Raw genomic sequence first — 10,830 nt, forward strand, 5'->3', positions numbered from 1 at the left:
GGTTGGGATTGAGATTAAAAAAAAAAAAAAAAAAAGGTCATGGGGCCGTGTGGTGTCAGTGTGTTTGGGATGCATTTGGAAGGACTGTGTAGCAGGCACACTCTAAACAAGACCAAACTCAAATCCAAACAAAAAATAAAATAAAATAAATTAAAAAATCATGGGACGCGTGACCCCCTCGCCCCCAACGTCCTTCCGCCACTGAATGTGAAGATTATTAGACAATTATTGAATGGAGAGATTATTAGACAAGTAACCAAATAATTGGACGTGAAGATTATTTTAAGATTACATGAAGATTTAGCCAGGCTGCTCGCGGGTCGGTTTTGGCCGGGTGCGGGTCAAACCCGACATGACCCGCACTTATGCGGTTGGGGAAAAATGGACCCGCAACCGCCTGCGATGCGGTTCGCGGTTTGTGCGGGCGGGTGCGGTTCGGTTTGCGGTTTAGTTTTTTTTTTTTTTTTTTTAACTTAAGCAAATTTGACATTTTTTGTTACTTTCTAAACACTTTTTTTTTTTTTTAGAAGAGTTATAAATTAAATTACAAGATATACAATTCATGATCATAATAAATAGTCCACATGTTTGATAAGATGATATGGAACCATGCTTGAGGATAGTAATTAATTTTCATCCTTAGCTTGCAAAAACAAACCCTTAAAAGTCAAACTAGTAACACTAATTTAAATATGCAAAAACAAACCTTTAAAAGTCAAACTAGTAACACTAATTTTAATAGTGGATTAATTTTCACTGTTTAGTTTTTAATATGCAATAATGTGATAATAGAATGACAATTCAAAATATCATATTTAACTGTGTCTACTAGACTAATGGAATATAATGATTTTTTTTATATATATAAATAAAAGTTAAACTAGTAACACTAATTTAAATATCATTAGATCATGATAATGTATATAGGTGCCCATATAATAAATTTTACTTTCATCCAAAATGTAAAAATAAAAATAATAACTAGTTATCTCCATCCATCCAAAATGCAAAAAATAATAATAATAACTAGTTGTTTTTTCTTTTTTTAAAAAAAAAAAAAAAGATGCGAGTTGCGGGCGGGTCGGGTTCGACCCGAACCCGATCTTTTGCCAATTTCTTGACCCGCACCCGCCCGCCTATCTACATGAAAACCGCCTAAAGCACTGCGGGTAGGATAGGATCGGGCGGTTTGTGCAGGCGGGTGGGTTTGTTGCCCAGCCCTAGATTTAGCAAATCTAAAGTCTATTGTTTGAAGAGTAAAGGACAAATTTCCGGTCTTTGCATATTGTTTGTGACATCAACATCAATGACAAGTAAGCGCAAAGTAACACAGGACTTTCTCGATGTAAAGTTTTGAAAAGTCACTTTTTAAGTTATTTTTTTATTAAAATATAAGATCAATAAAATTATATTGTTTGGAAATAATTTTTAAAATTTTTAAAAAAATATATATAGATAATAAAAATAATTTTTAACTTTTTTTATATAACTTCTGATTTTTTTTATTTTTTATTATCAAAACTCTCTCATCCCAAACAAACTCTAAAAGCATTAATCTTTATTTTACTTTTTATAGATAAGATTTCTTTGAATTATTGTTCATAATGTGACAAATATGCATTTTTACAACTAATGTATGAATATATCAGTTCCATCACAATTTACACACGCGATGTGGTAGAAACGTGCAATCGAAATGTGTAATAGATAAATTAAAGATAACACGACTTTCAGTCCTTCAATTTGAACTAATCCATTTGTTTGGGTTGAAAAATGGTTTTGTATTTGTTGGTGTATGGAAAACATTTTCTATGGTCAGAAAATAAGTTTAATATTTGAAAATATAGAAAATATTTTTTAAATTAAAATCTTAGTAATGGCACTATGCTATCACGATCACACACACCTCCACCACCACACCACCCTCACCATGGCCGCCTCCACCGCCCCACTATCATGCCACCATCACCATCACCATCACCATCACCAGCTCCATCTCCATCTTTATTCCATCACCACTACCACCACCACCACACCAAACATAGAAAAACATTTATTTTTTTAAAAAAAAATTCATAAAATATATATTTTCCTTAAAAAATATTTTTCACCTAAATAAATGTAGCCCAATGTCAAAAACAAAATTATTTTCTAAATTCGTGGATTCATAAAGAAGGTTGGAATAAAGGCTTAGTAGTGGTTTGATTGACAAAGAATATACAAAGTTTCAAAATGTTATTTACTCTGTTTGGTTGAGTTTCAAATTCTATTTCTTTTGTTTTCAAAAAATTTAAAATTGGTGAAAACAAAAAAGAAAAAAAAAGAAAGACTCATGATTTTATATGGGTTTTCTTTTCTTTTTTTTTTAAAGAAGAAAAAAATATTTAGTGCTTATTTTTGTTAAACTAGTTTAGTTTTTTTGAAAAAAAAATAAAAAATCCAAGAGTGTATTAATGAGAAAAAAAAAATCAAATATTAAACAAAATGGAAAGCTGCCAAACAATGCCTTAATCAAAGACATTGAGCATTGAAAAAGAACAAAATAAGAAAAGAAAATTCTATTGTAAAACAAAAACAAGCCAAAAACGTCATCAATGCGATTGATTTTGGCTAAAATTTGACAAGGTCAATAGTGTAAAACATGTTAGAATAAATCATATGTGGCAGATAAAACTTTGAACTAGATTTAGAAATTAATAAATAAATTGAAACTGAAAATAAATTTGGTGAATTTAGAAAATAATTCAGAAAAAACTTACAAATATAATGTATAATTCTAGAAATAAAAAATAATTTGATTAAGACTTGTGTTAGACACGACATTCTTAAAACAAATTTTGCCTCTCTCTTCGGTGCTCATGAGTTCAAATGGGCATCTGTCTTTCAAGATACAACGATTAAGAATCTTGGAACAATATTTCAATCTGCTGGTCTAACGAACGTTGTTGTTCATATATTTTCTCTTTTATACTAGACTTGACATAATGTATATGAAGGCTAAAACTCTTCTTACAAAAAAATGTCTTGGGGATGGTGTTTTAGTAGCATTGGTGACTATTTTGAAAATTTATAACTCGTTTTATGAAGGGCTATATTATTTCATGCGAACAGGTACCTTACAAGGTCGTACATTTTCAATTTCTATGGAGTTAATTTCCTTTTACAATAAAATTCCCAACAAATTATCCATTCTATAGATCTTGTCGTGCGATTTTGGGATAAGATTTTTGAAAATTTTCTAAGCTCAAAGTGCAAACAGTCTTGATGTTCATCGAGCCCTACGATGGTGTCGGGCCTTGATGTTCTCATTGTGTATGTGCATTCCATCAATAAGACTTCCTTCATTGCATAATTTGATAAAAGTACAGGGTTTAAATCATATATAGAATAAAATATAGGGAGATAAAGTGCACTTTGCTTTCTAAACAAATGACGAAAATTTAATGATATTTTAGTGGTTACTTCAATCCACAACCACAAGAGGGTTATGTAGTCATTTTCAAACGTTATAGAGATAGACCGCACATGGTTTAAACTACAAGAGGTAAAATGAAGCTTATCCTATAATTATTATTGACTAATTCCAATTAAAATGACAACTAATTATAACAACAAAAAAACAAAAACAATTTTGAAAAAACATATTTTCAAATTTCAAATTTCTATAAACTATTTTGAAACTATATATATATTTTTTGATCAATCAAAAAGAGACCTTTATTGATGAATAGAAAACAATACAACATTTGAGAAATATTACATCAATAAAAGACGGAGGGGAGGGAGGGGGAGATGGAGAGGGAGAGGAAGGGAGGGGGGGAGAGCAAAAGTCATTATATCTTAAAATCCAAATCCCAACTAGGTTAGCACCCAGAATAACAATCATATGACAGAACCCAATCCCAAGTTGGTGAGCAACCAACAGAGAACAAACAACAAATTCAATAAAAAACCAACCCCACACAAACCAACACTTACCCATACAACTAAACACCCTCAAATGCATAACCATACTTGATTCATATTCTTCACAATATCATGCATTGAATGAGGGATTGTGGGCAACCCAGACTTCATCCACAACCCAATCATTACCTTTACAATTTCACCAAGCTCCTTCATGTTTGGCTGACTCCCATTAAAAACACACTCATTTCTTAACCTCCATATTGACCACAATATTGCAATTGGTACAAGCCTCCAAATCTTCCTAACTACTTAAATTTTGTTCCCAGCCACCATAGCAGCACTCCATCAATAGTAGCAGGTGTGACCCAAGATAAGCCCCACTATTTTAGTAGAGATGACCAAACCTTTCAAACCTCAGAGCACTGTAACATAGTGTGATCCACTGACTCTGCTTCCAACTTACAAAATGGGCATAAATTCTCCACAGTGCTACTTAGGCCTTGTTTGTCATAACCTAAAAAAGTCAAAAAGCCAAAAAGTCACTATCTTATTTAAGTCGCATCACATTTTTACCACATCACTTCAAACACAACCCATATTTCATAAAAATTCAAAAAGTGCACTTATTTGGATCATCCCAAACCACCCCTTAATACCCCAAACCTCTGTAACAGACCAGTTGTTTTCACCATCCCCCTCCATGCCAACCAACTCAAGAACTAAGCTTTTGGTGGAGCTACACCTTTCCATAGCAGCCTAGGAACCTGCAATCTTGGACCTTGACTTAACTCATGCCATTCTCTAATTGCTGCCACACAGTAAACTGACCATCAAGGGATGCATCCCAGCTAACTGAGTCCTATAGGCCCCACATTAAGCCAGGGAGCATCTCTTATCAACACTTTTAGCCTACTAACCTCCTTTTCCTCCCAAGCAAGGAGTGGTCATTTGAACAGTAGCTTCCAAACCCCTGAGTTATCCTTCATTTGCATGAAAGAGCTCAATGTCCCTTCTTTTTCCATAGATAATATAAACAACTTGGGAAATTCCACTATTAATTGAAAGTTCCAAAGCCACCTATCATGCCAAAAATCAATCATACACCCATCGCTAATCAAATTTTACAAAAAAATAAAAATAAAAATAAAAATCAAATAGTCCAGAGTTAGTCCTTGACACACTTGGTATGTCACTCCATACAGTAGATTCATTTCCAACCCCTTCCATCACTAGTAACCATCTACCTCCTACTACCTCATACTTGCTGATAATTACTTTTTTCCACATCGAATCATCTTCTACCCCATACCTCTACCACCACTTAGCTATCATAAAATCATTTATATCCCTTACCCTTCTTATGTCTAACCCTCCTTGTTCTTTGCTTAGAGTTACTTCTTTCCAGTTCTCTAAATGAAATTTTCTTCTTGTCTCTGAGCTACCCCACAGAAATGCTTCCTTCAACTTATCAATTTCCTTTGCTACTCCTTTAGGTAATTGAAAATGGAAATGTAAACTCCAGGGAGGCTATCTAGGATAGATTTTTTTTTTATTAATGTTAACCTGCCAGCAAAGGACAACATCTTTTTCTTCCATAGAGCTAACTTGGCCTTTACTTTCTCCACCACAGGCTGCCAAATCTTCTTTCTTCTTGGATTTACCCCAACTGGTAGACCCAAGCACTTAAGGGGCAACTTCTAGCATAGGCACTGCAGTTTTGAGGCAAAGACTTGTTTAATTTCATCACTAATCCCAACTCCACACACCACAGTTTTGTGAAAATTTATCTTAAGTCTTGGCATAAGCTCAAAGCATGTGAGAATCCTTTTGACAGTCACAATCTCCTCCCACTCTACTTTGCAAAATAGGATAGTATCATCGGGCAAACTAGAGATGAGACAGTTTTAATCCTGCTTGCCTAATAGCAGCACCATTTATTAACCCCAAAGCTTTTGCCCTTTCCAACAATAGGTGAAGTCCCTCAAGTGCTCTATTAAACAAAAAGGGACATAAAGGATCATCTTGCCTTAATCCCTTTTGTGGACAAATCTCTTCGATTGGTGATCTATTAACAAGTACTGAAATCCTTGTCATAGTGACACAAGTTCTTATCCAACCCAACCATCTCTCCCCAAGCCCAATATTTTCCATCATAGAAAACAAATACTCCTAGTTGACCAAATCATAAGCTTTTTCAAAATCAAGTTTGAATATCACTCCCTTCATTTTGGACTTTTTCCACCAATCCACCACCTTATTGGCAATCATCATTACTTCATCAAAGATGTTCCTACCTCCCAAAAATGAAGTTTTCACTTCACTAATCACATATGGTAATACCATTTCAATCTTTTTGAAAGTACCTTAGCCAATAATTTATACACTACACCCACCAAACTTATAGGCCTGTAATCTGTCAAACCTGAGGGGCTGATCTTCTTCAGAATAAGGGTAACGAATGAGCTATTGAGCCCTTTGACCAGCTTACTATTATTGTAGAACTCCTGCATGAATTGGAATAGATCACTCCTCATGAACTTCCTGCATTTCTGGATGCATGCCATGTTAAACCCATCCGGTCTTGGCGCTTTATTCTCATCATAACCTTTTATTGCATCCTATACTTCTTCCATTGTGAATTCTTTTTCTAGAAGCTCCGCTACTTTAGTACCAGACAATTTTGGTCTAGATGGCCAATCGTTCGAAAATACCTTTGTAAAATGCCTTAACGCTTCTTCTTTCACCAGTTCTATATCTTTAATGCTAACAGGATCAATTACCACTGAGTCCACTAAGTTCCTTCTTTTCCTTTGGCTAGCAATTATGTAAAAGAACCCAGTATTTCTATCCCTATTTTGAGCCCAATTCAATCTAGACTTTCGGAACCAAATCCGATCCTTTTTCTTTTTTAATGACCATACCAAATTCCTCACCTCCTTTCTTCTTGCAATTTCCTGAGATTCTAATAGCCTTAATTCTACCAATAAATCAAACTCATGTAACTCATCTTCGACCTTTTTCAGTTGATCCTCCACACAACCAAATAGTTAAGTGTTCCACCTTTTCAACTCAGGTTTAAGACTGCACAATTTGATCTTTTCTCTATACCCAACCCATTCTTGCACCTGTGAATCCAACCATGATTTGTGCACAACAAATGTGAAGCTTGGGTGCAGGATCCAAGCATTTAGGAACCTGAATGGCCTAGGACCCCAATTTCTCTCGTCTTCTATTTTGAAAATATAAAACTCAAAACAACTTTGAAAATTTATAGTCAAATAAATTTTGAATTTTTAAAATTATTTTCACAAAATTATTTTTCAAAATTAATTTCAAAACTAAACCAGCGTACCATGTTTCTTTGAGAAACTAGTTTGCTACTAAATGGTGTGTTTGACTCAAAATTCTAACTGTTGTGCCTCTTGGTTGGCACACACTCCATGTATAAATGAAACAAGAGCCGACAGTGTAACAAAAATCAGTTATAGGTTATAAGGGTTGTATCCTCTTGTGCTTAGTACACGTGTCCATTTGTTCGCTGATGATTTTTTTAGCATTAGCCAATTTTTCAACAAGTTGCCAACGATGCAAGTGGTAATGAAAGGCGACGATGGGTAGCAATTGAGAAAGTAGAAATAGAAAAAAGAAAAAATAAATAAAAATAGGGCGCTTGGTTCAAAAGTCCAAGTTCGATTTTCTTTTGTTCAAAGGACAAACTTCTATAAGAACAAACTTCTACAGAATGACCAAATTACCCTTATGTATATGGTATCCACGGTGAAACACAAAACAAACCCTCTCATCTTTCTTTCTCTCTCTCTCTCTCTCTCTCTCTCATGTCTTTGTTTTGCAGCTCTGTCGCCGTCGCGATTTTATCGTCATCGTCGTAATCTCTATCTCGTACCAAATGCTCTCATTCTGTCTGTCTGTCTGTCTGTCTGTCTGTCTCTCTCTCTCTCTCTCTCTCTCTCTCTCTTTCCGCATTGTGTTTCTCTCTCTTCTCTCTCTTGAGTTCATGATTAACAACTAATACTGGCAGAGCGAGATGAAACCGAGCTGAGTGAGTCGAACTCCACTATGTGCTACCACCAAACAAGTTAATCATGAGGTAGGCGATACTCTCAGATTTCGGCACAGAGATAGTAATCCTAGTGTGCACCGTCATCAGAATTGTGTTCTCCTTATTCTAGTAGGTGCTCGTCTCCAAAGTCAAGCTCTTACTAGAAAAACCCTCTTTGGCAACCGCAGCAATAAAACAAGAATAGAGGCTCTACTGAGTCGTTGATTGAGAAAGATGAAGGTCTTAACAACCACAACGTCATTCAAAAATGCGCCAAAATTCATAACGCTATCTCTGATGGTGAGGTTTCTTACTCAACTTTGAGTAGATCTTGTAGATTTGGTTGTCTTTAGTTGTTATTTGGTGATTTTGGTGATTTGTTTGTCTTTAGGTTTCTCACACAATCTTCATTTTTCTACATAAAATATTTCATTTGCAAGGAAGATGGGGGATAGATGTAGTCGCCTTTATAGTCAGAGTCGCCGGTGGTTTCTAGGTCTAGATTGACTTATTCTTCTTCAATTTGTTCAAATCTAGTTGTTGTCGGTTTTTTTTTTTTTTTTTTTTTTTTTTTTTTTTTTTTTTTTGGTGTGTGTGGTTATCTGCTTAGATCTAGTGTTGAATTGAGCTTTGCACAGTTAATGTAGATGAGTTGTTTTTTGTAGTGGTTTGAACTAGGGGTGAGCATGGTCCGGATTGGACCGGATTGGAGTAAAACCAGAACCAATCCGTTATCTACGGATCCTGAAAAATTGGAACCAATCCAATCCGTTTAAATCAAGGAACCAATCCGAACCAATCCATTTAAATACGGATTGGATCGGTTTAGGACCACGGATTTATATAATTAAATAACAAAAATATATATAACACTTTATTTTCATAAAAATATAAATATAGCACCATATTAGTTTCACAATAGCAATATGTCTTTTCATAATAACGACAAACTGTTCTAGAATTTAAACAACCATAAAGAAACTAGTTCCACCATAAGTATTTAGACCATTACAAATTAACACTAAACACTAGCAAACAAAAGTAATAAAAGAAGATGCTATGCAAGTTTAGGTTTGGATTTAAATTTTATATGAAATAAGAGAAGATACTATGCAGGAGGGTGTATAATAAAAATATAGACTATTTGTATACGGTCCGGATCGGTTCCAATCTGGAACCGTGGGATTCAATCCGGAACCAATCCGTGAACTACGGATTTTTAATTTTTCAATCCGGAACCGAACCACGGATTCAAAAAACCAATCCAAACCTACTGGATTGGACTGGACTGGATCGGATTACGGATTTCACGGATTCCTTGCTCAGCCCTAGTTTGAACAGATATCAATTGATTGTGATTTTGGTTGTAGTTTGTTGTTGCAGCTAAAAATTATATAGATAAAACATACACAACATATTCTTTCTCTCACAAACATTTTTACCGTCGGTAGTTTTTACCAAGATCATTTCAAAAACAAGTTTATGGTCGAAGGTAGGGTATACCAATTGAACAGATAAAATATTTTGGAATAAAAAATTGAACAGATAAATTTTTTTAAAAAATTTGAACAGATTAAAAATATTAATATAAAAAAAATTGAACAGATAGATCAGATTTTTGTATTTTTTTTAAAAAATTGATAGAGAAACTCACAGATTTTAAACAAATAAAGAGAAACTCACAGAAAAATGGAACATATAGGAAAAAAAATTCAACAGATAGATATAAATTTGAACAGATAGTAAAAAAAATTAAACAGATAGATATAAATTTAAATAGATAGATATAAATTTGAACAAATAATTAAACAAAAGTCAAAAGATACAAAAAAAAAGTCAACAAATATATTAAGGGGTAAAATTGGAAACAAAATATCCTTCAAAACTACCAAAAGGACTTCTCACAAAACTATTTCACAAATGGTAAATCTATTACTAATAAAAAAATATCCACTGAACGTAATATCTTATACCCTCCTTCGATTGGATTTATCACCAATTTACTCAAAAAAATAAGGGTAAAAAAAATTATCTTCTAAACTAATAATTAGTATTTCTTTCCAATATATTTCATTAATCATACATCTTTATAAGCAAAACAAATCAATCATAAGACCATATGTCATATGCACGGATAAAAGTAGATTTTTCACTAATTAATCTTAATTAATTTTCCTAAAACATAAAAGAAAAAATAATTGTATTCTATTATACATTTGAAAGAGTACAACAGAAATTCTTGCCACATGATGATTGGAACTATAAGCATTGTAAATATAATGGTCAACTTAATGATGAATGGAACTGTCATCATTGTAATGTTGATTTCATCAATAAAAATTTTACTTGTTGATTAAAAAAAATAAGAACTATTATTCCCACATACTTAATAACAATACACAAAATTCCATTAATTGAACCATGGGGATGGTCCACCAAAAATACAAAATGAATCAATCAAATGTTGTGTATTTTTCAAGATAAACAAATTTGCACAACCATATAATATTGAACCTGGGAGTAAAAGTCAATTTTTATGTAGGAGTCTAATTCAATCAATGCATATTGAAAAGAACACATAAATCTTCTAATTATTAGATTCCAATTTACACTAGAGAGGATACATTAAACTAATAAAGAATTGGATCCCAATCAAATTGCATGCATTATTGGACAATTTTTTTAAAGATTAACAATATGTGAAGATTCAAAACAACTCTAAAAGTCTCATCATTTACAAGTGTAAAGCGTAGTTTTCCAAGCATAAGGTTGCCCAATTGTATTTTTATTTATTTGTTTATTGGCAAAGACAAACTTTATTGATAAAAATTGACAAAATAAGAAGATATTACATTAATAAA

General features: G+C 33.3%; 1 protein-coding gene across 1 annotated transcript; it reads right to left on the reverse strand.

Annotated features, from left to right (window-relative positions):
- Positions 1-5,796: 5,796 nt before the first annotated feature.
- Positions 5,797-7,050, reverse strand: LOC145806856 (uncharacterized). The gene is made up of 4 exons (XM_082904689.1): positions 7,018-7,050; positions 6,534-6,923; positions 6,273-6,413; positions 5,797-6,078 (listed from the first exon to the last, which is right to left on the reverse strand). Exons 1-4 carry the CDS (start codon positions 7,048-7,050, stop codon positions 5,797-5,799), a joined length of 846 nt encoding a protein of 281 aa, XP_082760815.1.
- Positions 7,051-10,830: the final 3,780 nt, after the last annotated feature.

Source organism: Camellia sinensis, chromosome 14, assembly GCF_055761805.1.
Source record: "Camellia sinensis isolate YWXY chromosome 14, ASM5576180v1, whole genome shotgun sequence".
NCBI classification, from domain to species: Eukaryota; Viridiplantae; Streptophyta; class Magnoliopsida; order Ericales; family Theaceae; genus Camellia; species Camellia sinensis.

Coding starts and splice junctions, on each gene's coding strand:
- LOC145806856 (XM_082904689.1), bottom strand. CDS start 7,050: ATGGTTGGATTCACAGGTGCAAGAATGGGTTGG. Junction 6,414..6,533: donor AAGAATTCACAATGGAAGAA/GTATAGGATGCA, acceptor CAATTCATGCAG/GAGTTCTACAATAATAGTAA. Junction 6,079..6,272: donor TGTATAAATTATTGGCTAAG/GTACTTTCAAAA, acceptor TTGGTCAACTAG/GAGTATTTGTTTTCTATGAT.